This window comes from Arvicola amphibius, chromosome 10 (assembly GCF_903992535.2).
Source record: "Arvicola amphibius chromosome 10, mArvAmp1.2, whole genome shotgun sequence".
NCBI lineage: Eukaryota > Metazoa > Chordata > Mammalia > Rodentia > Cricetidae > Arvicola > Arvicola amphibius.
In genome coordinates, this window is record NC_052056.1 from 36,033,809 (window position 1) to 36,047,114 (window position 13,306).

The 13,306-nt window shown below is 37.5% G+C and overlaps 1 protein-coding gene across 1 annotated transcript in view; it reads right to left on the reverse strand.

The window, feature by feature from the left end:
* Positions 1-4,844: 4,844 nt before the first annotated feature.
* Positions 4,845-13,306, reverse strand: part of Gabrr3 (gamma-aminobutyric acid type A receptor subunit rho3) — a 52,572-nt gene continuing 44,110 nt past the window's right edge. The window contains exons 8-9 of the mRNA XM_038346451.1: positions 9,127-9,323; positions 4,845-5,144 (exon numbers count right to left, since the gene is read on the reverse strand). Of these exons, the coding sequence (XP_038202379.1) occupies positions 4,845-5,144; positions 9,127-9,323 (497 nt within the window). The remainder of the gene's footprint in view (positions 5,145-9,126; positions 9,324-13,306) is intronic.

The window sequence follows — 13,306 nt, forward strand, 5'->3', positions numbered from 1 at the left end:
TCAAAGATTCTACATATGATAGATCTCCCGAAATTCAAAATATTTAATTTGATAAATATATACCACCACTGACTAGAAAAATTTACACATTCATGTAATTGTGTAAAATTACAGGGAATAGGAAATGTGCTTAGTTCATTTTGAGAATACCAATATTAAGTATTTATTACTTGTGCTTCTAGGACTGAGTTAGCCTTCCTATTTTCTTTACTGCTTATAGTATAGCTTTTTTTGCCGCCTGATTTAGATTACATAATACTTTCTTATACAGTCTTCCCTTCCCCATAAGCTCTAAACAGTAGATGAAGATATGACTGTTCTCCTTACTTGAGATGTTTTGTTACTTATCATTTTATCCATAAGCCTTGAGATATACTTATTCCTAGTTCTTATGTAAAATGAGATGCACTCCCTCATAGATACTTTAGGGTCATCTTTGGAGGCGCTTGTAAAGAAGTAAATAAGGTTGTATAGAAGATGCTTTCTAGCATTGTACAGATGGACAGAGCCCAGCATCAGGATGGTAGAGTGATTTTTCTGCTTTTTGCTTTAAAATTATCATGAATAGGGCTGGAGAAATGGCTCACTGAGTGAGAACACTGATTGTTCTTGCAGGGGACTCAAGTCCAGTTTCCAGCACCCATGATGGTTCATACCACTTCTGTCTCCAGTTCCTGGGTATCTAATGTGTTCTTCTGGCTTCCAAGGGCTCCTGCATGCAGGTGGTATGCATACCTATACTAAGGCACACACCCATACATAAAATAAAGATTAAGTCTTTTAAAAATCAAGAACTAAATGCAACCAACTGCTCAAAGTGATCGTTCTCAGGAACTGACAGTTTATAAATGTCATTGCTCGAACTTCCAACAAGACGAAGAACAAACTTCTGAAGTCCAGTTTGTATTGGCCATATCCTCACTGGATCACGGTCACACTCCCAGTGGCCAGCTCCTTAAAGAAAACTGAGTCCTTCCCCACTCCCACCCCTGCCAAAGACGTCAACTGCACAGAGCTATACTTCAGGATCTCAATCACAATTTTAAAGAGTTCTCTTCTATGGTGTCCTGCCTGTATTGTTTTTTTTAGCTGGTAGGGGGTGTAGAGTTGGGGGTGTGGAGAAACGTTGTCACAAAAGCCGTCTATGTCTCTCATTGGCAAATGTGTGTCTGCCGTCATCAGTACGACTGCAAAAGACGCTTCCTTGCCCTTTATGGTCAGTGGCAGTACAGATCATGAACTTCGACCTGATTTCAGGCAGTACAGACCACAGACACCATCATGGCCAAGGACATCAACATGGCCTCTGGTGGCAACACAGGCCGCGGACAGCAACACCACTTCAGGTAGCTTGTCTCTGACTCTTTTGCCTGCTCTTGGGACTCTTTTGCTCCTGCTATGTTGCCTTATCCAGCTTAGATTTGAGGGCTCTTGCATTGCCTTATTATATCCTGTTTGGTCATGTTTAGTTGTTGTCCATTAGAGGCCAGCACTTTTCTGATGGGATACAAATGGGGAGTATATCTGGGGAAGAGGGGTGTAGAGGGAGCTGGGAGTAGTGGAGGAAGAGGAAATTGTGGTTGGGATATGAGAGAAGAATCTGTTTTCAATTAAAAAAAATAAAAAGTAAAAGAAAAACACTGGAACTGAAATTTAACTTTTATGGTAATAAAACATGGAGAACTCCATATAATTAGACTAAACAAGAAAAAAGATGCTGTTAAAAGAAAACTAATATAAAATATTAAATGTCTAGTTCTTAGTAGACATACTTTTTATCAATTTGCTATCCATTTTTTAAATAGTGAAGCTATACTTTTTCTAATTATAACAAGAACCATAATTCTATGTTCAAATATACCCTTTCATAGGTTTCCTTGTGTAGTCTTTACAAACCTACCCATTTCTATATTTAGGCAGGGTTTACAAGCTGACTGGCTTTAAAAAAAATCTTACAAAGCAGCTTATGTTCTGAAATCCTCCCGTTTTAGCCAAGCTTATCCCTCAGTGAACGCTCTTGCGCAGTCTGTCCAGGGTTGTGATCAGTAAATGAAGTCAAAATTGAAATGAGGTAACTATTATATGCTCTCTGTTGCACATATCTTTTCCAGATAACCATGCTTTCATTCTTTCTGATACAAGAACCTACCAAGAACCCTTGCCTCTCCCTTGTAGAACTAAAGCCACCGGGAACAGTTCTATTTCACAAATGGTGTATTTGATGAGAAGCATACCAACTAACATCCTTGCCGCTCATTCTGAATGGTCTGATAATTCCCTGGTGCAGTAAACTGACTTTATTTCTAAGTGTTAGACATTTATTAGTGGAAGATATACTGCCTGTGTTTCTAGATATTAGCAAAAGTTACATTTCATTGGCCAACAGTTGTGCATCAATGCCCCTCAACAGAACATAGAGAATATGTGGCGTGTGACAGAGGCCCATTCTTCTAGCCTTGATTGCAAGTGTACCCAGTGACGCATCTGATTTAAAACAGTGGAATGAATATGGTCAGGGGAAGCATCAGGCACTGTGAGTGCTGCAATTCAAAGAATGTGAAAAACAGACATCTCTGAAGAGTCAGATAACTGGATTAAGGGAAGAGTGGGGCTGTTTCTATCTCTACATTTTTGTTTTTTTAATCACAAATAGAATTTGTGATTAAATTCTAAATCATAAATATAACCCAACTATTACTATAGTAGTTAATAGTTATAGATCTTCAACCACCTAGGATATTAATTTCCAAAATATAACCCTATAAAATACCCCTATTAAATCAAGTTTAACAGCCATTAAAACATAATTAAAAATAATTAAAAAGTTAAATTATCATCTATTTACAATAAATGAAGAAAGTCTAAAATAAATATTAGCTCACTTTTGGATAGTATGCTAGAAAAAAATACAATCTGAGATGTTTTGAAAGACTTGGAAAATTGTATTTTTCTATTTCCAAATAATTAAGACTATAGAATTAAGTTCCTCAGAATTAGTATGTATACCAGAAGTCATAATATAGAAAGAATTCTTTTAGTCCTCCATACCCAGGGGGAAGGGAAAATTTTCTGAAGCCTATGTGGCTCATAGGAGGCAAAAGCAATGTTACTGTCAGTAATGCCAGAAATTATTTGTTTCTTCAACTGGCAATGAATAATTCAAACCATTTTGTTTGATAGTGTGCGAAAATAAAAGGCAATACATTCAACTGACTGTTTTATTTAATTTTCAACTGACTGTTTTATTTAATTTATTCTCTTAATTCATTTCAACGATCAAAATAAGGAGGAATTTTCTGATTTCCTGCCAAGGGATTTATTCTAAATTGTGCCTTTCAAATAAAATACCCAACTCTGAGCCATGTACACTGCCAATCAGAAAAATGAATGCAGATCATGGGAAGGTTTTCTGTGGAACAACATTTATGTAATGTCCTCTTGACCTGATTTACTTGTAGCCACGCAAATCACTGTGGGATGCATACATTCCCCTCCATTTCTTTACTTGGTGTTTTGTCCGCACAATCTTCAGTTGTTTAAAGCTGAGAGACTCTTCACGCATGCTCTTTTCCATTCGCAGACACCCCCCTTTCAGGACAGTATTCCTAATTCCATGCTCATGACCACTAAGTTAGTTTTTCAACTAGTTTGTCATTCTTTCATGGCTATGAATTCAGGGGAGGAAGAAAAGGTTATTTCTTCTTCTCTTTTTAGTTCATAACAGTTAATAAAGTGCCTTTTACATGTAGGCTGCCAATGAACATTTTGTGACTAGAACTCAGACAAACACTGCGATGGTCTGGGTAAGAATGTCTCTCAAAGGTTCACGTATTTGAACATTTGGTGCCAAGTTGGTGGCACTATTTGGGGGAAATTTAGCAAATGTGGCATTGTTGTAGGAATTACATAACCAGCACCAGGGACAGGCTTTGAGAATTTAAGGATCTGAGCCTTTTCGATTCATTCTGCTTGTGGTTTGAAGATGTAAGTTCTCATCTGGCTCCTCCTGCCACCATGCCTGCTGCTAACTGTCATGTTTCTCTGCCATCATGGGCTCTGGAACTGGAAGACCAAATAAACCCTTTCTTCTAAAAGTTGCTTTGGTCATTATGTTATATCACAGCTACAGAAAACTTACTAATAAAAACATAAATGAAATTATGACACCCATAACTCATTTACAAAACACTAAATATTGTTACTGATGACTGAAGGTGAATATAATATTATGAATAATGACTTAATGAAACAAATATTTTTCCATTTTTGACTCAATAATATACAAAACATGATACATAGAAAATGTGACTACAGATGAAAGAATGGGGCTGTTCACAGGACTCTGAGTTGTGTGTGGTAGAAACCACTTGAAGATGGAAGTTCTCCCTTAGGACAATGTCTTCTGTCACTTGGCAGACACTAAGATGTCAGTTATCCTTGAATAAATGCCACAGTCCAGCTTATTTCATTATTAAATCATTTTCATGAAAAGAGAAGATAAGGATAAAATAGTTACCAAGTATTTATTCCTGATGGAAAAGTTGCCTCCATAATACACATGCTTGTGGGGCTTTATTTATAGAGCCAAAATTTCCCAAGATTTGAGCATTACATTAACCATAATCAACCAGAATTTACATCTTCTTTAGGCCAAGAGACAAGACTGGTTCTGTCCCAGTTTAACTGTCTAGGTCCTATCCAGGAGGTAAATAACACCATATGACTCTAATAGAAGTTTACAGTAAAAATTCCTCTTCAGGCTGCAGATGGTAGAACACTTACTTAGCATGTGCAAGGTCTAAATACTGCAAAGAGAAAATAGTCAATAAACAAAAACGTCCTCCTCATAAATATATACCCCAGTAAAACAAATTAAATATAATATAAACAATGGGAAACGCAATTCTAGAATAGGTATCAATGGCATGGTTGTTTTCTATGATGATTCTACCAACATTTCCTCCCACAGGTTTTCTCTTTAACTGAGATGAATCTGTGCAAGGGCTTCCGGTGAACTTTGTTCCCATGGAGTCCTCTTCTGAGTGCTGATAGAATGAAGTCTGGTCCACATCGGTCTCACTGTCATGGTAGCAGCCATCAAAAGCCATGGCTTGAACTGCATCAATAGTGTACATTCCAGAAATCTGTCAGAAAGACTTTTCTTCAGTTAGTCGCAAAAGTGATACTATGGACAGGAACGACAGAAAATGTAAGTCAGACACCAAATAATTTCCATAAACATTAAGCTTGCCCTGTTCATTATGTTTTTTAAAAAAACGGAATTCTAGGTTTGCTTTTGGCATTTGACTTAAAAAAAATCATCTAATATTAAGTGGAAAACATCGCCTTGCAAATCCTGATGTAGAAAGGAGGTTCATATTTAATTCCATGGAATATTTAGGCACTACATGATTAAGTGCTATACAAGTTTAATGCCAATAATTTCTAATACACTCCTGAATTGATACTCAGTTGTCCCAGATGCTTGCACTCACTCCTCTTTGTTCTGATCATTCTGCCATGGCTTTGTGAGTTGAGGGTGACTGTGATTTATTACATCACCAATATAGGCTCTTGGATTTGCTTTCCAATTCCATTTTCATCTTTATAGAGAACATAATAATACACAGATCCATGTCTTTTGTTTTAATTTTGGGTCTCAAACCAGAAAAACACTAACTGCCTACTTACACTTAAGTTGGGGTTGAATTAGTGAAAGGGTTTTACTTCTTTTTAAAAATGAAACGAGCCAGGCCTTCCCATTTTTTGCCTAAAACCACTTCTAACACCGCTAACCAAGCACAGTAAACTAAAATGAAATTGGCTTATTTTTCTAAAGAAGTATTATCAATGATGTCTAGTCTGGTTGGATCTATACTGACTTTTTTAAGCTTTGCTTTGGGAGGTAGTGACTCTCACAGACATGGAACAGTGTCTAGGAAGCAGCTGTTAGTAATTGCTTTTGGAGAAAATAAAAACCTTGATCTCTGGGGAAGTTGAAATATGAACAAATAAGGAGAGGCTATTCTAGATGAAATTACTTAGAATTTAAATTGGAGGCTGCAGAGTCAACTCTATCAAAATGCATATTTGGTTCATTGCAATTTAAAACTATAATATTTTACTGAATCAAAAATACACAGAGACTTCTGTGCATTCAGTTAACTAACTAGTGGGGATCTACACTGTTGAATTACATTACCCGTTTTTGCTTTAATAATTGTAAAGGCATATATTAAAAATCTATATTCTATGGCCAAGATCAACAACACTGATGACAACTGATGATGGAGAGGTTGTGGGGTAAGGGAACACTCCTGCATTGCTGGTGGGAGTGCAAACTGGTACAGCCCCTTTGGATGTCAGTGTGGCAATTTCTCAGAAAATTAGGAACCAACCTTCCTTAAGATCCAGCAAAACTACTTTTGGGTATATATCCAGATCTCCAAAGCTAAACCTCTACACTTCCAAATACACACACGCACACGCACACACACACACACACACACACACACACACACACACACACGAGGAAAGAAGAAAGGAAGCAGGGAATAACAGAAATAGGAAAGGCACATTAATCCCTGCAAAAGAGTTTAAATATTGACACTTGGGTCAACATTCCTGAAATGAATTACATGACCTCCCTTCTGGTGCTTATAATTCCTCAGAATTGGGTCTCCTACAGGAACTCAGACCTGCAACAGGCCCAAACAGGAAAATCCATTTCTGTGCACATCTTAATGTGGCAGGGGGGAGTGGGCTGATGTGGGATGTCCTTCTGTACATGTGGTGCTTTTATTGATTGATGAATAAAGCTGTTTTGGCCAATGGCTTAGCAGAGTAAAGCCAGGCAGGAAATCCAAACGGAGATATAGAGAGAGTAGGCAGAGTCAAGGAGATGCCATGTAGCTGCCAGAGTCGCCAGAACTTAACCCAGTAAACCACAGCCTCATGGTAATACACAGAATAATAGAAATGGGTTATTTTAAGATATAAGAGCTAGCCGATAAGAAGCTTAAGCTATTGGCCAAACAGTGTTGTAATCAAAAAAAGAAAAATTTTCTATATTTTAAAAAATCTAGAAGAAGAAAGGAATTGAAAGAGACACTAGAAGATGAATATACTCATGGAATATGGATATCATGGTAATAACTTTCTACTAAAGACAATCTACAAATTCATTGTAATTCAATGCAAGTTTCAGGTCCATTTTTCATAGATTTAGGGAAAAAAACAATCAAACAGGCAAAAACAATCCCAAACAAAGTAAGTATTGTAGGAAATAACACATTTGATTTCAAGTTATACTACAGAGTCATAATAATAAAAATACCACAGTAGTGGAAACAAAGTAGACTCATAGCTAAGTGAGATAGAATGGAGAACCCAAATATAACTCCCTAATTACAGCTACCTTGTCTTTGATGAAGTCATCAAAGAAAAATACATTGAAGAAAAGACAGCATTTTTAACAAATAGTACTGAGAAACCTGGGTATTAGCATGCAGAAGAATAAAACTTCAACGCTAACTCTTAACCTACACAAAACTTAATTCCAATGGATCAAGAACCTAAGCACAATGACTAATATTCTGAAAATGCTGAAGGAAAAAATGTAATAAGTTTCTAAATAGTACTCTGATGGTACAGGGTACATCTGTAAAGAGGGTCTCATGAAATTTAGGTCTTCCTTATGGTAAAAGAAACTGTCTGTGGATAAAAAGGTAGCTCACAAAATGAGAGGAAATCTTTGCCATCTATACATCAAACAGAGGGTTCCTGTCAAGAATATACAATGAAATAAAAACAAAGCAAGCCTCCTCCCCCCAAAACACTAAATGTTAATTATTTAAATAATCTAATTAAAATGGCTACAGAAGTAAAGAGATTTATCAACAGAAGAAATAGAAATGGCTAGGAGTCACTTTAAAAAGTATCCAGCATCCTTAACCATGAGAAAAATGTTATTAGGCAATGTCAAAATATGATGAGTCATAGACTCAAAAGATAATCCTGATTGCCCTTTAGTTCTGTGAGCTTGGGTACACTTACTTTATACCTGCAAAATGAAGGTGAGAAAACATTGACCTCTCAGAGATACTATGGAAATCAAATTCCATAAAATATTTTAGGTGTTGGCATAATTCTAATATAAAGTGAACACTAAATACATTCTAGCTATCACCGCCACCACCACCAACACTACCAACACCACCAACACTACTACCTTTTAGAAAGCGTGTGGTTTTACAACAATCCTTTCTTCTAGTGGGGCAGAGTCAGTGCACCAATGTACACTGAGAACAAGTCTGCATGCACAAAAGCCCCTGGTTAAAGTGAGTGAGAATGCTGAGGAAAAAGCCATCCTGGAGCAGCGATTAATGTTCTACCTTTTACTGTTCCAGTATTGCTCAATCCTGCCAAGGCATTTGGATTTAATGCGAGAGTTTTAAAAACTGTAATCAGAAGTTTATTAAAGAAGTTTGTCTTTGTGCTTGGAATGTTTATTATAATTGTCATTTTGACAGAATCTAGAATCACTTGCCTTGCCAGATGGGCCTATGGGCTAGTAGTGTATTGTTTGAGATGGGAAGCCCCTCCTACTGTGGGTGGTACTTTTCCCTGGCTAGGACCCTAAACTATATAAGTTCAGTGGGTTTCAACCTATCTAATGCTGTGACCTTTTAATACAGTTCCTCAGATTGTGGTGTCTCCAACTATAAAATTATTTTTGTTGCTACTTTATAACTGTAACTTTGCTACTGTTATGAATCATAATGTAAACATCTGTGTTTTTCAATGGTCTTAGATGATCTCTGTGAAAAGGTTGTTTAACCCCATGGGTCATGCTCCACATGTTGAGAACCATTGAAATATGTGAAGGGGCAATAGTTTGCATGAATAGTTTGCTGTTTCTGGATGGTGGATGCAATATGCAATAGGACCTGCTGCTCTTTGCTGCCTTGATTTCCTCACCATGATGGTCAATGCCCTTGAACTGTGAGTCAGAATAAGTCCTCTTTCCTTGACATTGTTTTCATTAAGGTATTTTATCACAGCACAAAAAGAAACCAAGCCAGCCCCATTTTGAAAAGGAGCTGACCCCTCAAAGCAAAGTCGTACCTTTCTTCTCCTGTTGAGTTGCTTCCACTCTTCCACTGTGGTGAGGTAATTCACAGCTGCATACTCAATGACCGACAGAAATACAAAGAGGGAGCTGACCCACATGTACACGTCCACTGCTTTGACATAGGACACCTGGGGCATGGAGGCATTCACACCAGTAACGATTGTGGACATGGTAAGCACTGTGGTGATTCCTGCAGTTGAAGAAGAGTGAGGGAGAAACTCAGTGAAACTGCCATTCATTTTCTGGATCATCAATGCAAGTCCCTTGGAAACAAAATCAATCTGGTGTCCCAGAGCTGGAGTGAACCTCTGCATGCTAGCTTTGGATACCTAAAGGGTCTCACTGAATTTTTTTTCTGCCTCTGTGTCTTGCTGTTTCCTACAGAAACTTCTGATTATCCCAGAAAGATAAAAATGTGCCAGCTTAAGGCATTCTTCTTGGAAAGAAATGACAAGGTCATTTTCAGAAACTTTCTCTAAATATTTAATAACTGTTGCTCTTAAGAAGTTGTTGTCTTTATGTCTACCATTACTCTGTCATGGAGCAAAGGGAGCTCAGTCTTTCTTGGTTGATTTTCAGTACTACTACTACTTCTCCACATTTTTCTTTCACCAAAAAAAAAAAAAAAAAAAAAATGCCAAAAAGAAAAAAAAAAAAGCCATCATTATTTTCTTTGGACTCCCATAAAGGAAACGACACTTCCACTAAAACTCAGAGTGCCTGTGTGCTGCTGTTGGAGGCTGTGTCTGAGCAGCTAGCTGGTCATTACCCTTCTTTCTCACCTCCCCTCTGCTTTCACTGTTTTCTTCTCTTCCTTCCCCTTTTCTCGAATCTAGAAGCCTCCTGCTTCCTTCCATTTCTTTTTTTTCCTTCTCTGTTTTCTTTCTTTTGTCTCTTAAATGAGCACTCTTGGTGAATAGATTTGAGTTCTTGGTGAATAGACAAATAAAGGAAGAAGTGACTCAGCTTTTAGGAAAACATTAGTTACAGGAGCTGTTAGATTTCCACCCTAATCTCTCAGGAGAATATTACTAGTTTTGTCTGGAGAGAAGGTGCAATGTTGTAAATATCTGAAGCGCATACTGGCTGCAGTGGTTTTATGTGTTAACTTTTCACGAGGGGGCTACAAATGAAATCCTCGTGAACTTATGAATTGCGGAGTCCCCAACAGCAGGAAGAGCACTGTGATTTACTCTTGCCTGTGAGACACTTTCACCAAGAGGCTTCTATCCTCTCTCCAGGATTGTGTGAGGTTCTCCTCCAAGGAAGCCCTATGCCAAACACAATGGCAACTCTGTAGAGGCACTCAATTTCAAATGAAGTTTTAGTTTGTATAACAAAGCACATTACAGCTTTGTAGTTTGATAGTTATGATGGGAAAAATCCAGAATCTCATCTTGACGCTTGAACATTTCTAGCTCTTAACATTAAGCAAAGGGACTGTCTCATTCAATCTCAGATTTCCATACAACAACAGTAACAATAAACAAACAAACACAAGCAAAGACAACAATGAACAGTCTTCATGCAGCTCTGTGTTGTCTCCGTGCTTTGGATTCAAAACATACTTGTTATGTAAACATGGAGTCATGAATTTTTTATTAGTGCAACACATAGAACGGAAACCAAAACTATAGCTTAAAAGTTGTTTGCCTCCATCAGATAGTTACCTGCCATGCACTTTGGTAAATGTTGGCCATAGATTACAAAAATGAAATAAATGCTGAGAATAGCTGAGTGATTGGCCCACAGTTTGTCAGGAGTAGGATTCTGACTCTGTCAGTGTTAAACCTGTAATGTTTAGTTTTGCTTTTTAAATTGTATACCTACTGCCTCTCGTTTTATACCTGAAAGAGAATATCTTTTGTTTATGAGACTATCAATCAGTTTCCATATGCGGAAGATCTCTGAGAGAAGATCCTACAAAGTATAGGGGATATGTCAAAGGGCATGAAGAGGGTACTCTACTTTCAATGGGCCAAAAGTCTTAATCCCTTTAAGATGTCCTAGGAACTGAGGGAATCCTGAGCTCACACTCTTCTACAGTAACTTCCATCAGTAGTTCAAAAAAAAAATGTAAACGTCTCCTCTTCATTTTATAAGATATGGAGCATAGAACGCCATTGTTTTTCAATAGACAGTAATATGGATTTAGTAGATAAAATAAAGGTTTAGAAAAGTTATAAGTGTACATGAGTTATGAGTATACACTGGGATCATTGACTATTTGGATTAATAAAAATGAACCACAGTGTCTACATTTTCCAGGGAGGAATTAACTATCAATCATTTTCTTTAAAAGGATGCCTAGCCCAACTAATTTACCACTTCTTTATTTAAATAGCCAGCAGTCCTGATTTTCATTGCATAAAATCAGCAATAATAAGAATGATAAAATTAATGAGAGTGTGGGGAGGAAGAATTGTTGGATGGGGGAGTAAATGATGAGATAACTGCATAAACTCTTCGAGCACTACAAGTGGAGGTTGAGACAATTAGGGTTACATTAAACATCCTTATTATGTCTTGAGCCATCCCTTGAAAATACATTAATCTTGATAAGTGGTTTTCCTTGCAGATCCATTAAAGTTAACATCCCAGTAAAGGAGTTTTGAATCACATGAACTGGCCATTTATTCAAGGAAAGGTCATATATTACATTAGAAAATTATATTCCCACCTACTGATATCAGTATGCATAGTTAGAAAAGTGTTATGAGAAAACATTCCGTCAGGCCATTGGACTCAGCCCCCTTGAACCCTTGCAGTTTCACCATATTAACTTTTTAGGACATGCGTGTGTAAATTAAGGACCGTCTGGGGAGAATTCTTCCTGTCTGTGTTTCATTGACTGGCACGGTGGAGCAGCAGTTCATTAACCATGATGACGGCAGTAGGCACACAGACGTCACTTGTTGGACTTCTGACCTTGTTCACCCCCTCAGTGGATGTGCTATAAACAGTTTTCCTGAGGGAGGGGCGGTCTTCCTTTGCCTCCATGTAAGTAAGAACGTTTTTCCTATGCTCATAGACAGAATGACAATAGGAGGCATGTAAGGGAAAGATATGGACTGGATACTGCAGCATCACTCAAGTGGTCAGTAGCGACAGTTTCTGCTCATAGGGGCTACCAGAGTCTAGTGGTTGCCATTAGAGGCTTTGGTCATCCCTGTGATGGTTACATGAATTTCTCTTGCATGTGTTCTCTTATTTGAGCCATTTTGTAGGATGGAATGTGAAGTTGATACAGTGCTTTTGCAAATCAAAGTACAAAGGCCATTTTGAGGAAAACCCTCAGTGATAGGAGTCAAGGGCAGAACTAGACAATTACTTGATCACCAGTTCATTAATTATTTGTGGTACTGCTGATCAAACACGGGACTTCACACATGTTATAGTAAGCTCTCTACCACTTCCTATCCTCCTCTTCAGTGAAATACTATTTTTATGCAAAAGAACAGGCAAATCAATCACCATAATTTGAGTATTTGGTACTGATTTTCTTAAACCTGGGCGAATCACTCTATCAAATCAAGTGAAGGAACAATGTCTCTCATTGTTAACCATGTACCCACACTTTCAGTCCCACCCTAGATTGCCACCAAACTTGTATATGTCATTGTGAACCTCCTACTTTTCAATTTCCATGAGAAATTAATGGTAATATCAATAGTTTTTCTGATGTTATACAATAAACTGCAGAAATATTTGGGAGATCTGGAGGTTACTCAGTAAGCTAGTGCTTCTCAAGTAACTAAGCCTGTGGGTAAAAGACCTTTTCACAGTACTGAATCCACTGGTGGTTTCATCAAACAGGCCGTTTCAGATTCCACACTGGAACTAACATTTTAGAAACTATCATTTACTGAACTATTTAATAAGATCACATTTCTTAGTATTTTCAGTGAAAATTTATTGCAACAGGCTGAAGAAATCGATCAGATTACTTGTGTGAACATAACACCCCAAACACTGAACTGCTAGAAGAAACTAGAGGGAAATACTTCAACATATTGGTACAGGTGATGAATGTTTGGATGACACTCCCGAGACACAGGAAATAAGAGAAAATTAGACAAAAGTGGCTAAATAAATTTAAGAAGTTCTTTACAGCAAAAGAAACAAACACAGTTACCAGACAACCTACATAATGGGAAAATATTTTTGCTAACT